We start from the raw sequence: 27,589 nt of genomic DNA, 5'->3' as shown, positions 1-27,589 counted from the left end.
ATGTCTACCCAAGCTGTTCAGCATAAAGCCGCTACTCCAACCCCTTCTCCGACGAAGTGCCTGTCTCTAGTCCTGGCCATTCTCCAGCCTGCGGAATGGCCACCTTGCAGGCTGTAACCCCTTACAAGAAATAAAGTCTCCTCTCCTGTTTTTTGTTTTGTTTTTTTGAGATGGAGTTTCGCTCTGTCGCCCAGGCCATCTCGGCTCACTGCAACCTCCGCCTCCCAAGTTCAAGCGATTCTCCTGCCTCAGCCTCCCAAGTAGCTGGGATTACAGGCGCGCTCCACACGCCCGGCTAATTTTTGTATTTTTAGCAGAGACGGGGTTTCACCATGTTGGCCAGGCTGGTCTCGAACTTCTGACCTCAGGTGATCTACCCGCCTCGGCCTTCCAACGTGCTGGGATTACAGGCGTGAGCCACCGCGCCCGGCCTCCTCTCCTTTTCCAAATTTATACATTTTGATTTTCTTAACACACCTGACTCAAGTTCGTTCACTTCGGCTGCGGCGTGATCTGTCGGCCCTCTCAGCTCAGGCTGACCTCAGTGCCCTCACTTCGGCCACTTCTGTGCCCCTCAGTCTTCTCCCCTCAACTCGGACCTCACGCCCTCATGACAGGGCGCCATTTTCTTCCCTCTAACTCCTCAGCCCAGAGGAGGCGCCTTGGTCCGGTACCTCGGCTCGGCAGGGCGACTTTTCCTCACTTGCACTTTTGCCTCGGGTCATCCTCTGCGGCTACCTCCCCATTATCCTCACCCTCCGCTCCACGTCCCGTGGCTTCCGCCCTCCCTTCCGGTGCAGGACCCCGGCCTCGCACCCACAGCCTTGGGGGCTCTCGCCCCTCAGGCCACGCCTCTCAGCCCACAGAACTAGCGGGAAGTGACTGCGAAGCAGCCCCGCTGTGGAGGGACCGGAGGGCGGGGACTGGGAGGTGGGGCCTCCTCGATCCTGGGAGTTGATTGGCCAACTCTCGCGAGGGCGGGCCCTCGATTGGGAGCGGGGCGGCAATCTGGGTCTTGAGTCTCTGGCTCTTCAGGGCATTCCCGGCGGCTCCGGGTTTGGCGACGAGGACTGGGGAGTGCGACTGCGTCTCGGGCAGCATGGCCGAGAAGCGGCACACAGCGGACTCCGAAGCCCAGCGGCTCCCCGACTCCTTCAGGGGTGAGTCCCGCGTCCCCTGACCCTCCCCCGTGGACCGAGCCCCCGCCCGCAGCGTGCGCTCCGAGGTCTGACAGCCGGACTCCTGGCCAGTCTCCGCTGCTTCGGACTGGGCGAGATCTCAAAGCTGCGGCTCCTCCCTAGTAAACTGAGCATCACGAACCCTGTTTGGCAGACTGGGGTCACGATGGAGGGGTGGCGGGGTGCCAACGGCACGTTTCCCATCACGCGGGCTCGGGTTATCTCGCGGCCGCCAGATGCCAGGCCCCATGCCAGCGCCGCACTATCTCGTGTCACGCACGCGGACAAGGAAACGCAGAGGGAACTGGCAGCCAGCGAGGCGGGGACCGGGACCCCCACATCTCACCCTTTGCCCACTCCCCTTCTTTCCCGACTCGCCCTCTCGAAGGCCGCCTCCTCCACCCAGCCCTGGCCCGGCCCCAGGTTGAACCCCCTCCTCCCCCAACCCCACCTCCCGAAACTTAGACCGATTTGCAGAAGGAAGAAGTCTCTCTGGCTTTCTTCTCACCTCTCTTTCTAGCTCCACTTTCTGCCCCATTTTTCCCCCTCCGCTTTCCTCTGCGTTTTGAAGAACTCTCCTTCCCGGCTTTTGTTCCTCGCCAGGAACCCTGAGTTCTCCCACCCTCACCCCACCCTCCCTTCCCAGTCTTCAAGGCAGGAGCTGCGAGTGGCTCAGTCTCGTTCCCCTGTGGAGGAACTAGTACTCTGGGGAGGGGGTTCCAATAAAGAGAGATGGTGGACCTCTCAGGAGTCCTGGTATCCACTCAGGAGCTCTTAGTGACCCAGAGGAATTACAGTGTTTCTAAAGATGGAATTTCAGGCAGGGTGGCAGTGAAAGCAATTTAGAGGGCTGGGTGTTCCTTTCCAGGACCCCGCAAAGAACATGACATTGGAGTCATCTATTCTGATTATCCCTAAAGCCAGCTTTATCCACAGCATCTTAGCTATAAGTTCCATTTCCCTTGTCCAGGGATCCATGTGTTCAGTTCCTTCCCAGGAGCATCAAAGGAATTACAGAAATCTTTATTCCTCACTTTTTCTCTACTAATAACGTTGCAGGATTATCTTCCCAAATGGAGAGTGTAACAGGGAGGAATTGATGAGAATAATAGCAACCACAACAAGAAAAATTGAAACTAAAGCCTGTACCCACTTTTTTTTTTTTTTTTTTTTTTGAGACGGAGTTTCGCTTTTCTTGCCCAGGCTGGAGTGTGATCTCCGCTCACTGCAACCTCCGCCTCCCGAGTTCAAGTGATTCTCCTGCCTCATCCTCCCAAGTAGCTGGGATTACAGGCGTGCACCACCATGCCCAGCTGATTTTGTATTTTTTGTAGAGACGGGGTTTCACCATGTTGGTCAGGCTGGTCTCAAACTCCTGACCTCAAGTGATCCACATGCCTCGGCCTCCCAAAGTGCTAGGATTACAGGCATGAGCCACCGCGACCCCCCCAGTGCCACGTATTTTATGTATATATTATTTTATTGAATCTTCACAACAGATGATGTGGTAGGTATTCTTATCCCCATATTATACTTGATGAAACTGATAGTCAAAGAAGTTAAATTACTTAAAGTCACATAGTTTGTATTTAAATCTAGATTTGACTGATTCTAAAACTTGAATAGGAAAAAAATGGGTGGTAACTGCCTCTTCGGTAGTTAGTTGTCTTTTCCTAGATAAGAAGGTGGGTATTAGCATGCATTCCTCAATACCCTGACCTCCTGGTGGGAAACTGCAGTGGCAAATCTGCTTGGAGTTCTTTGAGAATCAACATGATCTTTGTACTTAATGTTTATTTACAGACAAGTGGTCACAGATGAGTTTTTAACTTCCAGTTTTTTTTATTGGTTCTACACTTAACTACTGTTTAGACAGAAATCTTTCAAGATCTAATGAAAACCACCACTTCCTCTCAAAAATTAGACATACAAATAAAATTTTGCATAGTCTGTGTTTTTTTAATGTAAACCTAAGAAATTTGACACTACTAGGAAAGCTATTGCTGGAATTTATTAAATAGAGGTTATTGAATGCTTTACCTGTGCCAAAACACAGTTTAAGTGCTTTACAAACATTATCTAATTGCATTCTGTAACAGCTCTACAAGGAAAAAGTCATTATTCACCATTTCACAATAAGGATACTGAGGCTCACGTGGTAAAATCACAGTTTCTAAAATTTTCAGCGCTGTTTCAAACCCCAGCTATCTGATTTTCTGAACCATTTTCCCTATCCCAGAGATGGATACCAAAATGTAGAACCTTGTCTAACTTCAGTACTTAAGTTGAGAGACAATAAACTAAAAAAGCCTGGAGGAACACAGCTTCAGTGATGACTTACAGAAGGCTGCTTGTGAAAGAAGCAGTGGAATTATAAAAGCCTAAACTCTGCCTCTTTGTCTTTACTGAGAATTAGTCCTAGGTAGGTAAATAGGACCAGGCCTAGGGCAAGACTAGTTTTTCTTAAAGGCAGTGCATTCACTTTGTAATGAACTAATGCAAGTAATTGCAAAGAATGTATCACTGTAATTAAGAGCCATGTCAACAAATAAAACCCTTTGGGAGACTGATTGTTTATTTCAGTCATTATAGCCAATCAGATTGGAGAGAACTTTGTAACTTCTTCAATAATTAATCTGAGTTATTCCATCAGTGGTCATAAATTAACTTATGGAAGACCAAGTCTACAAAACTGGCATATTTATTCATGATTAAATAGATTTTTGGTGCCATTTGATGGTATAAATTTTACGTAGTAAAAGACAGTCACTGATTCCTAGTCAGCTTTGAGGAAAAAAAAAATTAAAGATGTTGATAAAGTGCATTGGAATTCAAAATCAGTTTTTTTAAGAAGACATGGAAAAGCAATTTCCTGAAAACTATTGTAACTACAAAAAAAGTGAATACCCTTTCCCTGCATCTGCCTGGTATCCTGTGCATATCTCTATCATAATGTGTATTACATAACATATTTATCAGTTTGACTCATCTGTCCCCTCCCCTCCCATAATTAAACTACACTTTTTCTTTTTGAGACAGGGTCTTGCTCTGTCGCCCAGGCTGGAGTGCAATGGTGCAGTCATAACTCACTGTAGCCTCAGGTGATCCTCCCACCTCAGCCCCTCGAGTAGCTGGGACTACAGGTGTGCACCACCACACCCAGCTAATTCTTTTATTTTTTTAAAACTCAGGGTCTCACTATGTTGCCCCAGCTGATCTCGAACTCCTGGACTCAAGCGATCCCACTTTACCCTCCCAGAGTGCTGGGACAACAGGCGTGAGCTACCAAGACTGGCCTTTAGACCACACTTTTGAAAGCAGAGGTTGTGTCCTTCACTGTAGTAGCCCAGTATCAAGTACGTAGTAGGTATACAAAAACATTTGTTCAAAGAAAAAGGAAGCAGGCAGGGAGATAAAAATCCCCGTGGAGTAAATAACATTGTTAAGTGTTTGCCTTAGCCTTATGTTGGTGGAGCAGTTTTTCTGTTTGCCATTTATTTTATTAAGTTTGTTATAACCTAAGTTGTTGATTTTAGGGCATGGCCATTGTGTTTATTATATATTATTACAGATAGACTATTTGTCTGGGTTTATATTATCAATAAAAGGATTATAATTGCGAAGATAATATATTGTCCTTAATAAGAAATCTCCTTTTATTTATTAAAGCATGGAAAGAGAAGTTAGAGGTCATGGTTAGTAGAAAGAAGGAAGTGTGTGTCAATAGATAATTTTCTATTGACACACACTTGTTGATAATTAAAATAGATCATTTTAATTAAAATAATTTTCTATTGACACACACTTGTTGCTACATTCTTTTTTAATCTTTCTCTATTTTGCTGGGACTAGTAAAGAAACTTGAACTCCAAGCATTTGGTCTCACATTTCAGAAGACTATCCTTGAAGATACAACCAATAAAGTCCTAAAGTCTCAGACAATGAAAACTATACTGAACTTGTGGTCCAGTTAAAGTGAGCACTATGGTAAGGTAGTAGAGTATAGTGAAATGAGAGTGGAATTTAGAATTAAAAGATTTAGGTTGAGATCACCCTACCATCACTTAAGAGATTTGTATGAAGGATGGTCCAAGAACATTTAGAACTCTGACTTACTGCCCCAAGTGTGGTCTGTTTCTCCTCCAGAGATAGAATCCCCAAGCAGATTGTTAGTTGATATTTTCTCCATAGTGCCCAGATCCCAAAAGGTAATTCACTTCATAAAAAGTTTCTTCCTCTAAATTTATCAATAGTGATCTTAAAGTTGTGGTAATAATAATGGCTACTGCTTGTTGAATACTTCCTAAGTGTCAAGCCCTTTACATATTTTCTCATTTTATCTTCACAACAACTGAGTGAAATAAGTACTGTTCTTTTCCCCATTTTACTGATAAGAAAATTTAGTGGTAGATTTGGAATCTAACACCAAAAATGCAAGCTTTTAGCCACTGCTTAGCTGTTAATCACAGTGAAGAACTGAGAACTTTATCATCTAGTTTTCTTCTGCTTCCATTTCCCATTTTTAAATGAAAACGATGTTACCCTCCAAAGACTTATATGCGAAAAACTTAATTGTGAATAATTTTAAGATGTTCAAGTAAAAGAGCTGGAAAAAAAAAAACGTAAAAAGTGGGAAGGTTTTTGTTCTGTTTTCATGTATTTCAGGCCTAGATGAAATTTAATTAACTTAATACCCATTATGAAATTGTTTTTCTCTCCAATTTTCCTGAACATAAATGTTTTGGTGCTTCCAGACATGGGCCACGTTCAGCCCATCCTTCTGCTTTCCTGAATTCTCTAACCTCACGGTTGGAAAAGGTCTGATTTTTTTGTAAAAAAGAAAATACTGAGGGAAAGCAGTTGACAACTACTTGGGGCAGGAGATGGTTCTGTACTGTATCCCAGGATCCTGTCTGCTGTTTCAGTTTGTCTTACGTAAGAGGCAGTCTTTTTTTTTTCTTTTCCCCCAAAGAAACAACACACTCAACTCATCCAGCAACTATTTAACAAATGTTTTTTGAGTACCTGTTATACACTAAGTATCTTCCATATTAGCTTATTTACTCATCACACTAACCCTCTGAGGAGGTACTCTTATTAGCCCTGTGTTTAAATGGGTAGACTGAGGCACAGTTGAGTAATAAGGTACTTTCTCAAGATCACACAGCTAGTAAGTGGCAGAGCCATCTGTGAACCTATTATGCTATACTGTTTTCATAAAACCAAAATCTCATGAAACAGACAACTGAATAGAATAATTACAAGTGTGATAAATGTTGTTTTAAAAGGGTAAAGTGCTATTGCAGCATTATTTTAGACTGAGAGGTCCAAATTTAAAATTATTGCTGTTGCTCTCACCTATTTTTTTCCTCTTGTATGGCCTGAAACATTTGAATGCAGGAAAACTACAGAAAATTCTTAAAATATTTAGGAAATAAGACATTTATGCTTATTTACTTTCCTTATTCTTTTTGAGCTAAGCAAAGAATAACTGTTATTGTGAATCTTTCTTAGAAGTATTAGTCCATTTGTTTTCCTTAGTATTTCATAGTAAACACATTTTAAGCTTTGTAATTCAAACCACATAGTGCTTCATCAGTATCAGTTCTTTTGATCTAGCGTTTATAACTGTAGATGAATTTTAACAGGGAGGAAAAGTTACAGTCTTCAGTCATGGTTTTTAACTTGATACCATCTGGCCTGTAGCTACTCTAGCCCCGAGAATAATTTCTTCTCTATGAACAACTAAGCCGTGCCTAATTAAAATACTAATTTGAAAGGCAGGCTATAGTGTGTGCTTGTTTGCTTTGAAATCTTCTGCCTTAAATGAATTGCAAGTTTTGATCTCTAATGAAACATTATCATTTTTTAACGTATATTTATCGAGACCCTTCCATGTGGTAAACTCTGCCTCTTTCTCACTTCTAGCTTTTTTAATCTATCTCTCTTTGTAAGATTCTGTCTTCATTTTTGTTTCTCCCATTTTTACTTATTCTATTTCTCTTATTTTCCTTCGCTTCTGTTATGTCCTTCCCTTCTTTGTCTTTTTCTCCTAAAATTCCAGTCATTTGAAAAACTTAGTTATAGTAAAAATTTGATTAATTGAAGAGGAATTTATATTCACTTACTCTACCTGCCCTTTTGCTTATTTTCACCAGGAGTTTTTGTTTATCAGGCCTTATAAAGGCCTTGTTTCAAAAAGCAAAAGAGAGAAACTGAGAAGCTGGGAAATGTACCCTTATTTGAATAGCTGGAAGAAAGATCAAATGCATTATTTAATTTATGCAAGTCTTCCTCCTCAAATAAATAGTTGGCTGACATAAAACAGGAACAGCGTGTAACAGCCCATTGTCCAAATCTAGCTGACTCTGTTTCTGTATGTCCCACAAGTTATGAAATAGTTCTTATATTTTTAAATGATTTTAAAAAGATAAAAGAATACTTTTTCATTACACACGAAAATTATGTGAAATTCAGATTTGTGTCCATAAGTTTTATTGGAACAGCTGTGCCGTTTATGTAGGTAGTATCTATGGCTGCTTTTGCACTGCAAATGTAGAGTTGAGTAGTTGCAACAGACTGCAAAGCCCAAAATATTTAGTTCCTGCTTCTTTACAGGAAAAGTTTGCCAATCCTGACAAAGAATCACTGATGAAGAATCGTAGTGGCCAAAAGTAACACTTAATCCTGAATACATATGTTTTTAAGAAGAAAGTTCAAAAAGTGCCAAGACTTTTCAGTTTGACCTACTGTTACCCCTAAAAAGTGCTGCTACAACTGAATAGCATGTGTTTTTGAGACTAAACTTCCAGCCTTTCTGTCTTGCCCCACCCAGGCAGGACTGCTCTCATCAATTTACAACATGAAGTGTTTTATTTGCACTCTGTGAAGGCAGAAGGAAAAAAGTGTCCGTTAGCTGTTGCAGTTTAGGTATTTCAGTAATTCCTTAGCCCATCCTTTCTTATTGTGTAGGATAAGGCTTATGACTCACACTCAGATTCTCAGCAGAGGAAATCCAGTTATCTTTTGAACTTTACAATAATAAAATCTCAGTGATGAGTGGATTTATTACTCCACATGATTTCCAGTAGTGCTAAGGTTAATGGATCTGAAAGTAAATCAGCTGATGGGGAACGGGGACAACTACAGCCCTCTGGACTAATCAGCCTGTGTTGTCATCTTGGAAAGAATGTTTAACTGCCTTTCCAGAAACTTACACAAAAATTACTACACAACAAATTTCATTTGTTTCATGGTTTGCTTGGTTTTCTTTTGTTTCTTCCTACAAGGTCTTTAGCCTTATTACTTTAGAACTTCAGGAGGCATATTTTAACACCTACTCCACAGATTTTTGTAAACATTATAAATACTCATGTACGTACGGAGGAGCTACATGTGGCTAACATGTTATAGGAATTAATAAATGGTAGTTATTAGGAGTAGTAACAAAAGATACCTTCAGAATAAGAGAATTTTGAGTTGTATAATGTCATCTTTTCAGAAAAATTAACTTACACAGGAAATAAGCAGGTACAGAAACACTGCTAAATATATATTCAATGCAGCAGTTTCTAAGTGAGAAATTTGGACACAACAAATGTCATCATATAAAACAATGGAATTAATTAATTAATCTTTAATAATGATAAAGAATATGTGCTGATATGAAAAAATGTTCATAACATGGATGGGAGGGAGAAGATTTTAAATCACTGTGTATACCATTCTTTCGTTATTGAAAAAACACAAGCTAGAAAAGGTTTAAAAGACGTATATCAAGGCAAAAAAATCCAGAGATAAAGTATAGATAATTTTTCTGTTTGTTGAGCTATCATTTCTAATTTTTATAGTAACTTTTGCTTTTAAAGTAAAAAAGCAATTTTAGAAAATGTATGTGAGTTTCCTGGAGGTAAGCCCAACTTGAATGTTCAGTACAAAAATGCAAATGTACAGGCTTATGTCCACATTCAGATCCTTCTTTGATTAGTTAAAAGTTTATTCTACTGCCATTTTGGTAATAAAAGAAAAAAAAATGCTCTAAACCAGGAGTCCCCAACTCCCAGGCCACAGACGCATCAGATCAGCAACATTAGATTCTCACAAGAGCACAAACCCTGTTGTGAACTGCACATATGAGGGATCTAGGTTGTGTGTTCCTTGTGAGAACCTAATGCCTGATGATCTGTGGTGGGACAGTTTCATCCCAAAACCATGCTCCCCAACCCTTTCCTGTGGAAAAATTGTCTTCCACAAAACTGGTCCCTGGTGCCAAAAAGGTTGGGGACCATTGCTCTAAACTATGGCAAAGTAGTATTCACAACCGAGTGTCATAGGATCCCTAATTTTTAGGAACATTCTCAACCAGCAAAATACCCACACGTGGCCGGGTGCATTGGTTCATGCCTGTAATCCCAGCACTTTGGGAGGCCGAGGCCGGCAGATCACGAGGTCAGGAGATCGAGACCATCCTGGCTAACATGGTGAAACCCCATCTCTACTAAAAATACAAAAAATTAGCCAGGCATGGTGGTGGGCACCTGTAGTCCCAGCTACTGGGGAGGCTGAGGCAGGAGAATGGCGTGAACCCCGGGGGGCAGAGCTTGCAGTGAGCCGAGATCTCGCCACTGCACTCCAGCCTGGGCGACAGGGTGAGATTATGTCTAAAAAAAAAAAAAAAAAGTCCACAAGTGTATTAACCAAAACATCACTATTTGTCCCTTTCCCCATAAAACTGGTAGGAAGGATTCAGTCCTAAAGTAATACGTGGGAAACTTGAAGGAAATGAATTTCCTGAGATTTTAGTGAGTGAGAATTTCTTTTCTCTTATTCCCAGAAGTGGTAGCTGGCTAAGGGTTCATTTATAAGCCTGCTAGAGTTTAAGCCTCACCTCTGAGCTATGCATTTATAGCACAACGTGCTATAAATAGGCACAGCTGGAATTAAGAGGGCTTCCTCTGTAAAAACATCAGATTTCATTCTCAGAACTCTAGTGATGCATTCCCAACTTAGATACTGTGTACCTTTTTTGAGGTGTAACCAGGTGGGGAAGAATTTTGAGAGTTGAAGATAGGATACTTTCAATTTAAAGGCATTAGAAAAATATGAAAGTGCCATTTTCCCAGTGTATACACTGATTATTTCTAGCCAAGCGTTTGATATGTGAAAGACCAAATCCAGTTTTCAAAATGTGTACTTAATTCCTTGTTCCTGGTGATTTGCAATCCCATGTACACATCTGGGGTTTTCAAAAACACAATGTGACGTGGGAACTGACACAAAAAAGACTGGGCTGAACTTTTTGGCTTGTCCTCAAAAATGAACTTCTTGAGAGTCTTTGAATGTCCCAGCCTAGCCAGACTGGGGCAGGTATGAAGCAAAGGGCAAATTAAATTGTTTAAGAGGCTTTTGATCAAAAAGGGTAAGTGCTATTTTCCCATTTTTCTTCATGAAGATACAAACACTTAAGTAAAATAATAGAAGGATTACAGAAAACTATCATCTACATTTACTGATCATTTTATCTGTATTCTACAAGGCCAGCCTAATAATCTTTACTTTCCACCAGTAAGGAAACTAAGGTTCAAAGGTAAAGATCATGCAACTAAGAAGTATCAGAAGTGAAATTCAAACATAGTTACTCCTCGTTCTCAGGGAATCTCAGTGTAATAAGGGATATAAATGCACAAGAAATTAAAATATTAGATTAAAAAATAATAAAAGATTAAAATCCTACATTGGAAGGTCAATTAAAAATAAATAAAAAATAAAAGATTAGACAAGATATAAGTGCCATAAGAATTTTCAAAAAATGCTATCGAGATTCAAAGGAAAGAAAAAAACATATCTAGCTAGAAAACTTGCTGAGGAGTATTTTATTTTATATCTATTCTACTATGCAGGATACTGTGCTAGACATTGAGAATATAAAAGTGAATAAGCAACATCCCTGCCCTCAGGGAGTTTTTACTCTAGTATGTTATGGGAGACTTGGACAGTATTTGAAAAGGCACCAAATGCTGTCAGATAAATAAGTATTTGTGGTCAATCTGTCCTTGTTTGGAATTCATTTCACCCTGGAAACCTAGACCTGTGTCTGTCACAGAGCCTTGAAACTGTCTTTTGCTATAAATAGGCATGGCTGGCATTAAGAGGACTTCCTCTGTAAAAATATCAGATTTCATTCTCACAACTCTAGCCATGCTTTCCCAGTTTGGATACTGTCTTGAGAAAGTGCTCAACCGTGAAAACATTCTTAATGAGGATTTTTTTAATTGAGGGGTAAATTTAGAACACGGGCTTTGGAGTAAGATGACCCATATTTGAGTCCCAGGTCTTCCATTGTGTGACTTTGGGAAAGTTAAATGTTGCTTTAGTTAACTCATTCGTAAAAGGGAGTTAAAAATACCCTCACAGCACTGTTGTAAGAGTTAGATGAGATACGTGTCTAAAGTAACTTTAAAAAATGCCTGGGGTATAGACAACCCCTCAAAACAGCCACTGTTGTTTTATGATCAGTTATGGTAATACTAGATAAAGCTTTCTTCACAAACAGTACTATGGCCCTGCTTTGAATATTCTCTCAATGAATATGTCTGTACCCCTAAATTATAACTTAGAAACCTCCAGGATTACTTTAGATCATTTTATTTAAGTATACATGAAGACATTTACCTCACACTATGACACAGGATCAGAAAACCACAAAGTCACATACAACCCAAGTACTCACTATATTTCTGATTTTTCATCCTATGTTTTAGAGCACTTGACCTGGGTGTCAACATGTGTCTCTCTTCTCCCATGTTCCCAGCCTGAACACTCTGCTTATTTCTTGGCCTCCTATTTATTCCAAGCCCCATCTTACTGCCATTTTGCACATTCTTCTGAGCAGTAACATGTGCCTGACACCTTTTCTCCCCTCTGTCATTGAAATAGCTCCTGAAAATACAGCAGAAGCCTTCCAAGTTGTTGATAAGAAAACCTACTATATCCCTTGGCCTTCTCAGTCCCTATGTCCTCTACAGAAAGGAAAAGCAAACTAAAAATGAGGATGACACTGGATACAGAAAATAGGAACACAACATTGAGGTGATGGGAGTTCCCAGGATGATAGTGAAAGCAATCGCAGAATGATAGCCGTGCATACCAGATGAAGGAAGTCCACACAAGGCTCTGAGAGAGAATTCTTCCACAAGATAAAATTGATAGTATACCTGACCTCTTTGAGACGAAATTTAGGCAATTGATTTAAAGGTTGGATCAATAAGTACGTTGAAAACCAAACAAAGGGAAAAAATAAGACGGTAACTCCAGAAAAAACAAAAATGGTACAGGAAGAGAAAACCAGTGATACCTCACTACTTGGCTTAGCTTTAAATTGCACTTACAAATTCATAATATAAAATCTCATATTAATCTAAATGAAGTTATGATGTAATTATATCGGAAAGCTGGGTATAAGTATGTGGTGGGGGTAATGGGGAGGAAAGAGAACTAAATCTTTTTCTGTAGTAGAAAGTTAATAGTCCTCAAAACTGAAAAAGCAAGAAGTAACAAAACAAGCATTTCCTTCCTTCCTTCCTTCCTTCCTTCCTTTTCTTTCTTTCTTTCTTTCCTCACTTTGTTGCCCAGGCTGGGGTACATCACAGCTCACTGCAGCCACGAACTCCCAGCCTCAAGCAATCCCCCTATTTCAGTCTCCTCAGTAGCTGGGACTACAGGTGTGTGCCGCCACACCCAGCTAATTTTTATTAAAAAGTTTCAAGTAGAGATGGGAGTCTCACTAGGTTGCCCATGCTGGTCTCAAACTCCTGAGCTCAAGCAATCCTCCCACCTCCACCTCCGAAAGTGCTGGGATTACAGGCGTGAGCCACCATGCCTGGCAGAAACATATTATTATTATTAGTTTTTTTTTTAAAGTAGAGACAGAGTCTCCCTATGTTGCCCAGGCTAGTCTCAAACTCCTGGGCTCAAGGGATCCTCCCTCCTCAGCCTCCCAAAGTGCTGGGATTACAGGCATGAGCCACTGCATGCAGCCGCAAAGCATATTATTTAGAAACAAGGAGGTAGATATCAAAATGGTCAAAATAGCAAATGTTTTTGAGGAGGAGGAAATTGGAAGAGGTGAGCATGGGAATGCCCTTTTTTGTACTAATCTTATAGAATGGTTTGACTTTTTAAACTTTATGCAAGCGTAACTTCAAAAACACAAATGCACAGCCACGAAGGCCAAAAAAGAAGGTGAAAGAGAATAGCTACAGGGAAGAAAAATTGGTTACACATTTTATTTATTTATTTATTTTTAAAAATATCATTTAAGGCCGGACGCAGTGGCTTATGCCTGTAATCCCAGCACTTTGGAAGGCCATGTGGGTAGATCACTTGACGTCAGGAGTTCGAGACCAGCCTGGCCAACATGGTGAAATCCCATCTCTACTAAATACAAAGAGTAGCCGGGCGTGGTGGTGGGTGGCTGTAATCCCAGTTACTCAGGAGACTGAGACGGGAGAATCGCATGAACCCAGGAGGTGGAGGTTGCAGTGAGGTGAGACTGTGCTACTGCACTCCAGCCTGGGCAGCAGAGCAAGACTCTGTCTCAAAAAATAAATAAATAAATAAATCATTTAAAAATATGGTGTGTACACAAGGAAAATTTTCAAAGAATATACCAAAATACCTCTGAATTTAAAGTAATTTTTCCCTCCTTTGTTATACTTCTGTGAATTTTTTGCATTATTACCTTTGTAATCAGACGGAAAAGCTGTTTCATATTACAGGAACAGGAAACAATTAGAAATGTGAGAGGAAAACTATGTACAAAGACGTTCACTACAACACTGTTTATAGCACTAAGAAATCAAACAACCTGTGTAATCAGGAAGTGGGCAATAAATGATGCTGCATAAACCTAGTGAAATATTTTACAGGTGTAATTTTTAAAAAGAGGCTCTAAACAACTTTGTACTCATATCATATGGTTTTCACCTTTATTCATACTGTACTCCTAGCTAAAATGCTCTAATGCCTTTTCCCTCTTTCCCTTTTCTTTTCTTTTCTTTTCTTTTCTTTTCTTTTCTTTTGACAGTATCTTCTTCCTCTATTGCCCAGGCTGGAGTACAGTGGTGCAATCTTGGCTCACTGCAACCTCCACCTCCTGGGTTCATGCAATTCTTCTGCCTCAGCCTTCCCAGTAGCTGGGATTACAGGCACTCGCCACAACGCCTAGCTAATTTTTGTATTTTTAGTAGAGACGGGGTTTTATCATGTTGATCAGGCTGGTCTTGAATTCTTGATCTCTAGTGATCCACCTGTCTCGGCCTCCCAAAGTGCTGGGATTACAGGCGTGAGCCACCACGCCCAGCCTCCACTTTCTTTTCATTGATATTTTCTTACTATTACATCCTTCAGGAAACTCTCTGACAGCCACCATCACCTCCCCACCCCATTACATTCTCACCTCCATCCTAACTGCGTGAGTTAACTCATTCTGTGTCTTCAAAATATTCTGAACAGATACTCTATATCTGTACTTACCACCTAATATTATAATTATGTGTTTGTCTGACTTTCCCACTAAACTTTAACCCTGAAAGCTGGGATTGGGTCTTACTCATTGTTATGACTTCAGTACAAAGAAGAAGGCCTAATAAATAGTAGATGCTTAATAAATGTTTGCTGAATAAAGTAATGAATAATGTGGAAATATACTTGTGTTATGACATTACATAGATAAGGGAAAGTAGTACCTACACTTCAGGGCTGTATGAGGATTAGATGGGGAAATTCATGTAAAACAGCTGGTGTAGTGCCAAGCACATAGGTACTCAGCAAATGGTAAGGATGAAGATGGTGGTGATTATGCTAAACAGTTGTGAGAGTTGTATATTTTTTGTTTTCAACAGACAGCCCCAGTAAGGGCCTTGGACCTTGTGGATGGATTTTGGTGGCATTCTCATTCTTATTCACAGTTATAACTTTCCCAATCTCAATATGGATGTGCATAAAGGTAAAGAACATTTCATTCACTTCTGGGAAGGGGTCAACTCCTACCTCCATAAACCTACTTCGTGTGTGCCTGTGTGTGTGTGAGAAAGAGACAGACTGTCTCTCTCATAAGTCTTATTTCTTCATCTTTCTTTTGGAAAATTTATTCTTCTACCCACCTATTAAAATGGAACCTTAAAACTTCTTTTCAGCCATTGCCCTTCCCCGTGGACTAAAGTAAGGATCACCATCAAAAATTTCCTGGGGCCAGGGATGTGAGATGGTTCTGAGAGAACAAGTTCTTCAGAGTTAGGGTGATGGGGTTTGACTGCTGGCTTTACTATTTATTGTGTGACCTTTGCTGTTTCCTGACCTGTAAAATGGGAGAAAGTAACAGTACCTACTTCATAGGAGTGTTGCGAGGATTAAATGAATTATGTGTCTAAATGTACTTATCACAATGCCTGGCACGTCATAAATACCCTCAGTGCTGGTTATTTTTTCTACAAAGTTGTTAATACTTTGATATATGACTATCATTTACATATTTCTAAGAAGATGAAATATGCTCCAAGCATTTTCAGATCAATTTATTCATAAGGGAATCAGAAGAAAAACTGTGAAGACTTCAGCTTTTTGTTTTTCTGAATTAACAGTGCATGAGTAATTTTTTTTTTTTTTTTTGAGCCAGCCTTGCTCTGTCGCCCAGGCTGGAGTGCAGTGGCGCAATCGCGGCTCACTGCAACCTCTGCCTCCCGGGATCAAGCGATTCTCCTGCCTCAGCCTCCCGTGTAGCTGGGATTATTATTATCATTATTATTATTATTTTTTTTTTTTGAGACGGAGTCACCCTGTGGCCCAGGCTGGAGTGCAGTGGGTGGTGCAATCTCAGCTCAATGCAACCACCACCTTCTAGGTTCAAGTGATTCTCCTGCCTCATCCTCCTGAGTAGCTGGGATTATAGGCACCCACCACCATACCTGGATAATTTTTGTATTTTTAGTAGAAACGGGGTTTCACCATGTTGGCCAGGCTGGTCTTGAACTCCTAACCTCCGTGATCTGCCCACCTTGGCCTCCCAAAATGCTGAAATTACAGGCGTGAGCCACCATGCCTGGCCTGCATGAGTAACTGAATAACAATGTTAACAGCTGAGGAGTGAGGTTATGGATTTGTTTCTGTATACTATTCTGTCCTTCATAAATTTATACGGTGAATATCTATTGCTTTTGTAATCAGTAAGAAAATAATAAATAAGCTTTGAGAAGGTAAACATTGGACATGTGATTTATAGATATGATCTGGTTCTAAAGAAAAAAGATGAGGCATCTAATCTGTTCAGAGAGCAGAAATGTATATTTAAGAAGCCATGCATGTAAATATTTGTACTCTTCATGTTAAATTATCACTCATGTTTTTATTCTAGATTATAAAAGAGTATGAAAGAGCCATCATCTTTAGATTGGGTCGCATTTTACAAGGAGGAGCCAAAGGACCTGGTCAGTACTGGGATTCTAGATTGTTTATCTGAAAACTAAAGTTCTTTTTTTATTTTTATTTTTATGTAGTTGTTTTTTTAAAGACAGGGTGTCATTCCGTTGCCCAGGCTGGAGTGCAGTGGCATGCTCATGTCTCACTGCACCCTTGAACTCCTGACCTCAAGCAATCATCCCACCCCAGCCTCCCAAAGCACTAGGATTACAGACGTGAGCCACTGTGCCCAGCCTAAAATTTTTTTATTGATGTGATTTCCCTTATGAGGGCCTCTTCTACTCTGTCTTAGATAAGAGTTCATGTAGCAGGAGTTGTATAACAATAGCAGTGGTTCTAGCCAATCTTTTGTTACCCTTTCCTTCCTACCCTTCCCCTCCCTTTCCCATTTGAGCTGATAAGATTACCACCTAGGCCAAGAATAGTACAGCTATACAAGTTTGAGCATGAGAATCTCTACCAAAGAAAGACTTTCAGTCATTCATTTGGCAAACTTCAATTAAGCTCCTACTGTGTTCCAGGCTCTGGGAATTCAAGGGAGACTAAAACACAGTCCCTACCCTCAAGGATCTTCCTATCTAGTGGTAGGAACCAACAAGGAAAACAGATAGCTACAATCCTATGTGATAAGTATTATGATCAAGTACTCACAGAGAGCTGTGGGAAAAGAGAAAACCAGAGAAGTGTTACTGATCTGAACTAGTAGTAGGCTGAGGCAAGGCTTTCTGGAAGTTACATCTTCACTGAGTCTTGAGGTCTGAAAAGGTGTTAACCAACAGGAGGTGTTTGCAGCGGAAATAGCAACATACCCAAAGCAACAAAGAGGAGAGTATTGCAGATTCAAGAAACTGCAAGTGGATCAGTCCAGCAAGAGTGCAGGGTGTGAAGAGAGGGGAAGTGGCTGAAGAGGGGAACAAAGGCGGGTTATGCAGGACCATGCGTGGGGGAGGGTTTGTATTTTAGGGGGAATTGCTCTGCTTGCAGCTTAGGAAATAGATTATAGGAGAGAAACTACAAAAAAATAGAAAGATGGCCTGGGAAACGATTGCATTGGTCCCAGTGGGGCGGTGGGGGGAAGAGTGATAGCAACAGTGGATTAAGGAAATGAACTCCGCAGACCTTAGTGGGGACAGTCAAATGTGGGAAGTAAGCAAGAGGAATCAAAGTTGTCATTCCTGGCTTCTGGCTCATTCACGAAGATGAACTGGTGACTTTTCAGTTCACTATGTTGATTTTCTTAAAACTGAATGGAGAAGTGAACTGATTAGGTTGCTGGTGTCTGTATAATGTGTGTATCTTTGTTGCAGGTTTGTTTTTTATTCTGCCATGCACTGACAGCTTCATCAAAGTGGACATGAGAACTATTTCATTTGATATTCCTCCTCAGGAGGTAAGGTTTTCTTTGAATAACTGAGATATCATATATGAAAGTGCTTTACAATGAGGGACAGAATAGTTAGAGTGTAGGCTTTACTTATTTATTTATTTTAAATTTTTGTTTGTTTGTTTTTTAATTGGAGTCTTGCTCTGTCACCCAGGCTGAAGTGCAGTAGTGCGATCTTGGCTCACTGCAACCTCCGCTGCCTGGGTTCAAGTGATTCTCGTGCCTCAGCCTCTTGAGTAGCTGAGACTATAGATGTGCGCCACCACGCCCGGCTAATTTTTTTGTATTTTTAATAGAGATGGGATTTTTAGTAGAGATGTATTTTTTTGTATTTTTAGTAGAGATGGTATTTTGCCATGTTGGCCAGGCTGGTCTTGAACTCCTGACCTCAGGTGATCTGTTCTGGCCTCCTAAAGTGCTGGGATTACAGACATGAGCCACCGTGCCCTGCCAGAGGCTTTAGACCTTGACTGCCTTCAGCATTTCTAGCTCAGTGACCTTAAGCAAGTTCTTTAACTTTTCTGTGCCTCAGTTTCCTCATCCAGAAAATAGAGATTGTAATAGTAAGAACTACTGTATAAGGTGGTTCTGAGAAGTGAGATATATGTGCCAAGTGCTTAGAGCAATGGCTGATAAATATTAAGTGCTTACTGTTACTATTACACTTGGCCCTTTGCATGCATGGGTTTTGCATACAGGGATTCAGCCAACCACAGACCGAAAATATTAGGAAAAAACTCCACAAAGTTCCAAAAAGCAAAACTTGAATTTGCCATGCATTAAGCATGTCATTGAATCCACATGAATAAAGTGATGTGTAGATATTGTATTGGATAATAGAAGTAATCTAGAGATGATTTAAAGTGTACAGGAAAATGTACATAGATTATATGGTTGGCTCCATGGATCAAAAATATTTGGGGAAAAAAGCAATAGACAATGATACAATAATACAAATTTTTAAAAACGGTATAGTATAGCAACTATTTACATAGTATTTACATTGTGTTAAGTATTATAAGCACTTTAGAAAGGATTTAATGTATAAAGGAGGTTGTGCATAAGTTATATGCAAATATTGTGCCACTGTATATAAGAGACTTGAGCATCCTTGGATTTTGGTATCCTCTGGGGGTCCTAGAATCAATCTCCCACAGATACCGAGGGATGATTATTACAAAACATAGTGTAATGCTAATGTAAGTATAATAATATCATCATTGTTATTACCATCACCATTTTTACTACCACATTTCTCTTCTATGGGTTTCTGATAGAAAACCCTATTAGTACATTATTTTTTTTCTTAAGGCTTTATTCTAGATAAATTGGTTAGAAACCAAAGAATTAGAAACTGCTTGTTGGGCATTTTAGATAAAACATAATATTTTATACTAGTGATTATTTTGTGCCTTTTCAAACTACTTCACAAATATTATCATAGATGAAACTCACGGCAGAATCCCTAGAAAGTATATAGTTGCAGTGAAACAAAGGAATTCCTCCAGATTACAGTGCCAGAGCCAAGACTAAAATTGAGCTCTTTGAATTCCTTGTATAGTGCTGTTTTTTCCACAGCTCCATGCTAAATGCATTGTACATGAGCTCCCTTATAGCCCCCGAAAAAGTGATGGCCATCCTGGGAACCATGTCCTTAGGAGGCTTAATAACCGTTGCATACAGAAAACTTAAAAACATCATGAAGGGGGAAGGACAGAAGAATGCTGTCAGTGTTTCCTGGTCAAAGGCCAGATACTCAGCATGGTGATGGAGCCTGGCCATGTTGCCTTCTCATGTCACAAATACCAGAAACCAGCTCAGGAACTTCCTTGCTGGTACTGATCCAAGAAGTGGGTGAGGTCAGACTTTGTAATCCACCCAGTTAGCGATGCCAGAAATCATTTTGCCCACATTTTACTCATAAGAACAAGACTGAGAGTATCACTGTATTCTCTGTATGTTTTCCCATCGTCTAAGGAAGATTGAGTCTCAGAAGGAGCCCCTTTCAGGGTAGCTGGACATTCTGGCATTTTCCACTATAAACATTACAGACATCTGGCAGAGTTGCTGTTTAAGCTTCTGCTTTCCAGTGGCTCTCTCCTCTTCTGCAAGCTGCTGAATGCAAAGCAGATTGGAACTTGGCAGCAATCCTTTTTCTGATCCCCTGTGAAGTTTCTGTGAAGGGAGATAAACCCTTGCTGATGATAAACAGTAGGCAGAGAAGCTGTAGCTTTAGAAAGAAGCTGTGGCAAAGTCAAAGTGGCAAGAATTTGGGAATGACACACATTTTCCCATCATGTCATGGGAAATAATTAGTTTTCATACAAGATGGTAATACACTGTACATTTATTTATAAATCCTCCACTTCTCTTCCATGTTAGAAGTATTTTGAGATTACTAAAAAAGGATCACTGCTTTGATGTCTGGCAGGGCTGAACAGCCATGTTACAACATTGTTGTTATTACCTTCCATTTTCATAGCTGTTTACTCTTTCAAAAGGGCTTCATTCACAAGTATGTTCTTATTTGATCTTCACAGAAATTTGGATAGATTAGGCAGTATTATTAGCGCCATCTCACAAATGAGGAATCTGTTGGTCAAATGGGTTAAAAGCCTTGCTAGAGGCCATCCAGGGACCTGAAGGCAGAGCTGGGACTCAGTTCAGGTCTCCTAACTCTCACTGCTGTGTTCCTCATCAGTCACTGTTCTCAGGACCACATTTCAGTTCAGTTCAGCTCTCATTTATTGACTACCCGCTATGTTTCAAGTACTCTGCCAGTGTTAGAGTTACAAAGAATTGCCCTTAAGAAATTCATAGTCTAAGAGAGAAGTAGAAATGTGAATAAATAATGTCACTATAGTAAGGTGCAGTGGATGTGCAAGGGAAGAGTGCTTAACTCTGCCAAGTAAGTCAAGGAAGTTTCACAGAGAGAAGGACATTTAAATGATCAGTAGAAATGTGCCAGCCTGATGTTGTGAGTGAGAGAGGCTGGAATTCCCAGGCTGGAGCAATCTTCCTGCCTCAGCCTCCTGAGTGGTTGGAACTACAGGTGTATGCCATCATGCCCAGCTGGTTTATTATTGTCTAAATTAACTTATTACAGTTAATCAAGTCAGTGTTTTATTCAGTAAAGTTACCACCATTATCCAAGATGAACTAATAAGACAGCTCTTATGTGCCAGGAACTTTTCTGAGCAGTTGAATGTATTTAACGCATTAATTCTAGCAAGAATGCAAAGTAGGTACTATAATTAATCTCTACTTTACAAATGACAAAACTGAGTCCCAGTGAGTTTTAAGTGATTGATGTAACTGTTTTCCTGGAGCCTCTCACTCAGATAACTTCTTAGCTTGAAACAAAAATATGTCATGTTTAGCATCTTTATGTAGCATGCAGCAAAATATGTTTTTATGCTGACCTTGCCCTTTAAAAACATTCCCCATGCACTTTTTGTTCCAGTCATATTGTGGAACTTGTAGTTTATCAAACCTTGACTCTCTAGTGCCTCTCTCTTGAATATTCTTCCACTCCACCCGACACCCTCAGAAAAATTGTATTCCTTTCTTCAAGATTCAATTCAGGTATCACCCCTGCCACCCACAGCTGACCCTAAGAGCTTCCTTTGATTCCCTAACCTCCTTCAAAGTAGGAACCAAGTTTTTTCTTACCTTAATCCCTGATACCTAGTACAGTGGCTGCTGTTGAGTGATATCTCAATATTATTTATATGACTGAATGAATTAATGGACTTGAATAATTTATTTTATTAAATTTTCAAAGATACAGTTAACTTTCTGATGCCTTACTAAAGAAAATCAGCTAGTGTTATAAGATATTCTGTAGAATAACATTCCTTACAGTTATGTTAAAAAAAAGTCGTTGACAGATGTAAAATTGCTTCCTTCATCTTGTAGATCCTCACAAAGGATTCAGTGACAATTAGCGTAGATGGTGTGGTCTATTACCGCGTTCAGAATGCAACCCTGGCTGTGGCAAATATCACCAACGCTGACTCAGCAACCCGTCTTTTGGCACAAACTACTCTGAGGAATGTTCTGGGCACCAAGAACCTTTCTCAGATCCTCTCTGACAGAGAAGAAATTGCACACAACATGCAGGTAGGGAGTGCGTCGATGCTGTTACCCCCCAGAAGCTGAAAAATGAAGCAAAGAGTCAATGGTTGTGACCGTGTTTTTTTCTTCATAGTAAAATTTTTCAAATTTGGCAGAAGGGGATATTTTTCACATTAGCAGTTCATGAGTTCATAACACTCATGCATACATTTTTTAAAAATTTTCTTCAGTGTGTATTTTTTTCCAGAATCAGTAATAACCTTTTTGTTTAGAACAGAGTCTATTCTACAAGATAGTGTCGGTATTCCTAAAGCTTTATTCTGTGTGTGAGTCCCATGAATTATAACTATTGTGCTTTCCAGTCTTTCTTGAGTAACAGATATTCAGTTAAGCATAGCTTATTCAAAAAAGATAAAGTGCTATAACTCTGGATTCTTATTATTTGTATAGACTTCATCATGGGTAAAATCTATGATCGTATTTGATATCCACAACAACCTATGAAATAGATGTGTGGTTTCATTCCTGACATTCTAAAGGGAGGAAGTTGAAGCACAAAGGAGTAATATGGCTTACACAGAGTCACATTAGCTCAGGAGTTGGCAAACTGTAGCCTACAGGCTGTAGTTTTTGTAAGTAAAGTTTGACTGGAGTATAGCCACAGCCATTTATTTATATATTATCCATGGCTGCTTTTGACTACAACAGCTGGGTTAAATAGTTGAGACAGAGACTACAAATAAACAATCACTATATGGCCCTTTTAGAAGAAGCTGCTAACCCCTGCGTTAGCTTGTTAGCAACAGAATCAGGATCAGTGAGCCAGCCCCTGCGTCACCATTCGTTCCACCGTGGAGTAACTGTCTCTCCACAACTCTCCCCAGCACCTTATCTCCTCAAAATCCCAATGAATACAGCCTCTGTCGGCATCTGGGCTGGGCTGAGCAGATTTAACTTGCCTTCTCTCTTCCTAACAGTCTACTCTGGATGATGCCACTGATGCCTGGGGAATAAAGGTAGAGCGTGTGGAAATTAAGGATGTGAAACTACCTGTGCAGCTCCAGAGAGCTATGGCTGCAGAAGCAGAAGCGTCCCGCGAGGCCCGCGCCAAGGTAACATTTTTTTTAAACTTGTTTTTCTTACTGAGTTTTCTCTTTTATTAATAATTATAAAAAAAGTAAAACATGCTTGCTGTAAAAAATTGAAATAATCTTGAAGTGGTAAAGTTAGTAGAAGTGAAAGCCCTCCCCGTAACTTCAAATCATATTTCCCCCAGAGGTCACCACTCTTAACAGTTGAGTGTATTTGGATTTTATTTGACCATGTTTTTGGATCACTGGCTTGTTTGTTTTACAAAAGTAGGGTTATACTGTACATGTTGTTCTGCGCTCTGCTTTTTTCATTTAATATTAATATCTATGGGCATATCAGTACATGTAGAGTTACCTCATTCTTTTATGACTGTGTGTACCATACTTTATTCTCCCAATTCAATATTAAGGTCAAATTAACAGTTCCAACTTCAGAGCAAGTGGGTCATCGTTCCATCCTTACCACCCATCTCTTACTTATTTTTGGCTTCTTTTTTGTTCTGTTTCTTTTCTCAGGCTCTTTTTCCCTTTTACTGTTTCCTATTCCTCATTCTCTCTTTTCCTCCTGTTTATATTCTCTTACTTTGACATCTGCCTTTTTTCTTCCTTCTTTTCATCATCATCTGCCTATGTCTTAACCCTGCATGGGTGGCATGGCTCCTCTGGGAGGCACTGAGGAAATATTTGTTAACCTAACCTAGAAAAGAGTATCTTTAAAGATGATAATGTGTAAAAGTTCAGGGATATCTCACCAAACCCAAGGGTAGGAAGTAGGGGCAAGTCTCACCAAAATTGGAACCAGAAGGCAGTTCAGGGAACTGGAACAGGAACAGGAATTCCCTTTCCTGTGCCACATCTCACTGTAGATAGCTTGTGGTGGAGAATGTCTAGCTCCCAGGTTTACATGTCTGCCAGGTGAACACTAAAGAACACAGACCAGCCCTAATTCCACATTCACAGAAGAGGGATTCTTTTTGGTCCAACTTTGGTCAAAGTGCAAAGATAGCATAATAATATGGTTCCACAGCCCTATGCCTGTGAATGGGTTGAAGAAGAGGAGCAGTTTTCATAGGAGGAGTTGCTGTGGACTTGACAAATCTCCCAAGACACAAGGAGCAAACCAATTTGTTGTTGTTAGAAAATAGTCGTAGCTGGTGGTCATTGGCTGACCACAGAACCCTGTTCTTTTCTTAGGATGCTCTTTAAGCCACAAACCGGTCACTATAATTTCTTAGCCAGCATCAAATAGGATAGTAGCTCATTTGACATGCGACTTCAGAATTTTGTATTAACCAGAATTTTTAGGTTTGCCTAATATGATCATTGTTGCTTTGTGATGATAACCTGATAGTACTGCAGAACCCTCAAGTACCTTCTTTCAAAACTATTACATTTAGAATATTAAATTATGTTTATGATGTTATTAAATGTGCCCTATCATCTACTTATTTTGAAAATTAGGAATTGCTTTTAACTAGAATATGTTATTAGCCAAAAGCCTCATTTCCAAACCAGATTGAATAGTAGAATGTACCATACATACACTATGTAGAATGTCAGAGTCCAAAGGATCCTCAGAGATTATCTTCCATAGGTGGCAAATACCTAGCCCAGATGCTACCACTCCATCCTGCTATTCCCATGCTAGTAATTAACCACAGCACTGTTTTCCACTGAGCTTAGACTTGGCCTCAGAACCCTTCTATAGCACTCCAGGTAACAACCCTCAACTGCTTAGAGTAAGCTCTAAAAAACAAAACTTGAGGCCAAGCACAGTGGCTCATGTCTGTAATCCCAGCACTTTGGGAGGCTGAGGTGGGTGGATCACCTGAGGTGAGGAGTTCAAGACCAGCCTGGCCACCATGGTGAAACCCCGTCTTTACTAAAAATACAAAGAGTAGCCCGGCGTGGTGGTAGGCGCCTGTAATCCCAGCTACTGGAGAGGCTGAGACAGGAGAATTGCTTGAACCCTGGAGGTGGAGGTTGCAGTGAGCTGAGATTGCGCCACTGCACTTCAGCCTGGGCGACAGAGCAGGACTTCTTCTCAAAAAAATTAAATTAAATAAAAAATTAAATAAATAATAAAAACTTAAAAAAAAATGAAACTTGTTTGCCATCCCGGTATTCAAAGGAAAAATTGAAGCCCTGAAAAGTTAAGTGACATCCGCAAGTTCGCGCAGTTGATTAGTGGCAGTGGAAATTAGAATTCCCCTCTGCTCCTCACTGCCTCCTCTAGTACTGACTTCCCAGGATGGGCTATGAGCCTCTTCCATAGCATTCTTAAGAGTTTGGAAAGAAAATTTCTATCTTCCCTTTATAACAGTAAGAAAAGGTAGAAGAAACTGCTTAGAATTCTGAATTGCCATGCTCCCACTTGGACAGGGCTGTAGGGTTAGTTTAGAAGCAGAGTCTCATGAACCTGGGCACCGTGTCTTGGAGTTCACACATAGAATCACAATGAGCCTAGCCCTTCTGTAAAATACGATAACCCTGCAACAACCATAGGCTTATTGTATTGAAATTCTCATGGAAAATAGGGGGTCACAGTTTCTTCAACAAATAAATTGCACAGGAAAGGTGAGATAGAGTGGAATAATCTAAAGATTAAGAGACTTTATAGAAAAATTTCTTAGGCTGATTAGCCATGTGGGAAATGCAAATTCACATTATAAGCAGATGTCACACTAGACAGCGATCAGAATGGCCTGAAAAGAATGGAAAAGAACCAAGTGTGGGTGAGAGAGGAACTAGAACTCTCATATTCTGCTGGTGGCAGTGTGACTTAATACAACCACTTTGGAAAATAGTCTGGCAATGTCTATTCAAACTGAACATTTGTATACCCTATGAGCCAGCAGCTCCAACTCCTAAGTATGAATCTAACAGAAATGTACTCATATGTTTACCAAAAGGCATGTACTAGAATGTTCACAGCAGCACATTGACCCAAACTGTAGAATACCCAAATGTCCATTCCTAGCTGAATGAATGAAGCCTGCTTTATTCACACGGAGGCTTACTACATAGCAAAGAGAATGAATGTAAGTGCTCACACACATAATTTGAGTGAAAGAAGCCAGTCACAGAAGAGGACAGATTCTCCCATGTGTTTCTCTGTATGTTAGGTTTGGTTTTTAAAGTGTTTAGACCAGCTCTTAGTGGCCTGAAATGTAATATCTTTTGTGTTTGCATCAGCTTTTATTTCCTTTTCATAACTCTCAGAAAAACACCTGGCACATGCTTTTGGGCTCATGTTTCTGGGTGTAGAAGTCTATTAATTGAGACGGTGGAGTGCAGAAATACAGATCACCTTTCTCTGCCTTTTCCTCTGCCCAGATCGCCTGGTCTACAGAACGGACAGGTAGAACCAATTTCACATACATGAAAATGCCAGACTTTAAAATGATGTTCTATAAATATGAAATGTTGATTGCTATGAAATTACTGCACATTCGACAAAAGCCCTGCACACCCACAAATAGCTTGCTTTGCTCTCTAAGATCCTATCAACGGAGTGTACTTGGCCTGTATTTGGACAAAGCCGGTGGTGTTGTTTACATCTTTGGCAGCTTGCTCAGTGTGGCTTTTCTATGAACAAAATGTGTGCCCAGCCCGGTGGGTCTGGCTTCTCAGCCAAGCGATTGTGTATTGATTGGTGGTGGGAAATGAGATATCTTTTCAGTTGGTCCATGTCCAGAGAAAAAAGTGCCTAATTGGACATCTGAGAAGATATGGAAAAAATGAGAGCCCACTGCTCTCAGCAGGGGATTTCTGATGTATTCTCTGTAGTGCCTACCTTGGAATACAGTTCTGTGGTTTTCTTTGAGCAAAGCTGGCACTTGTCCCTTCTCACAGACCTAGGCAGGACATGGTGGGTGACTTTGATAAATTAAGGTTTTTATCCTGTAAACTAGATCCTTTTTCTCAGTAAGTACCATATTCTGTATCCTATCTCCATTAATGGCACTAACCTATGCAACCAAAACCTGGAAACCTGGGTCTCAGCCTGTGTCCCCCTTTCCTCCTCCTACCTAGTCTCCAAATTCCATTGATTCACTGTCCTTCGGGGAGGGAGAATAGCTCCCCAAACCATTTCATTCTCTGTCCCCACCACCTGTGAATTGCACCAGCCACTCCAAAGCAGTTCCACTAGCAGCTTTCACTGCCTTCTCTTCTAACCTCAGACATCCGTTGGAGAGTTTTTTCAAACTAGATCTGATGGAGATTACTTATCTGCTTAAAATCATTCTGCAGCTTCCCATTGCCTACAGAATGAAGACCAAACACCCTGGCCCTCACTGCCCTTCAGAACCCAGCCCCATTCATCCCCCACCTTCCCCCTCTTCCTGCCATAGTATTCAGCCGTTGACAGTTTTCTGGAATAT

At 40.5% G+C, this 27,589-nt stretch overlaps 1 protein-coding gene across 1 annotated transcript in view; it reads left to right on the top strand.

The window, feature by feature from the left end:
- Nucleotides 1-1,011: 1,011 nt before the first annotated feature.
- The window catches only part of STOM (stomatin), a 31,165-nt gene continuing 4,587 nt past the window's right edge, over nt 1,012-27,589 (top strand). Inside the window, exons 1-6 of the mRNA XM_054501288.2 lie at nt 1,012-1,160; nt 15,080-15,183; nt 16,588-16,660; nt 17,960-18,042; nt 21,955-22,158; nt 23,091-23,225. Of these exons, the coding sequence (XP_054357263.1) occupies nt 1,100-1,160; nt 15,080-15,183; nt 16,588-16,660; nt 17,960-18,042; nt 21,955-22,158; nt 23,091-23,225 (660 nt within the window). The 5' untranslated portion in view covers nt 1,012-1,099. The remainder of the gene's footprint in view (nt 1,161-15,079; nt 15,184-16,587; nt 16,661-17,959; nt 18,043-21,954; nt 22,159-23,090; nt 23,226-27,589) is intronic.

This window comes from Pongo pygmaeus, chromosome 13 (genome assembly GCF_028885625.2).
Source record: "Pongo pygmaeus isolate AG05252 chromosome 13, NHGRI_mPonPyg2-v2.0_pri, whole genome shotgun sequence".
NCBI lineage: Eukaryota > Metazoa > Chordata > Mammalia > Primates > Hominidae > Pongo > Pongo pygmaeus.
Note: the sequence above shows the minus strand (reverse complement) of the source record. Positions and strands in the feature narration are given on the sequence as shown.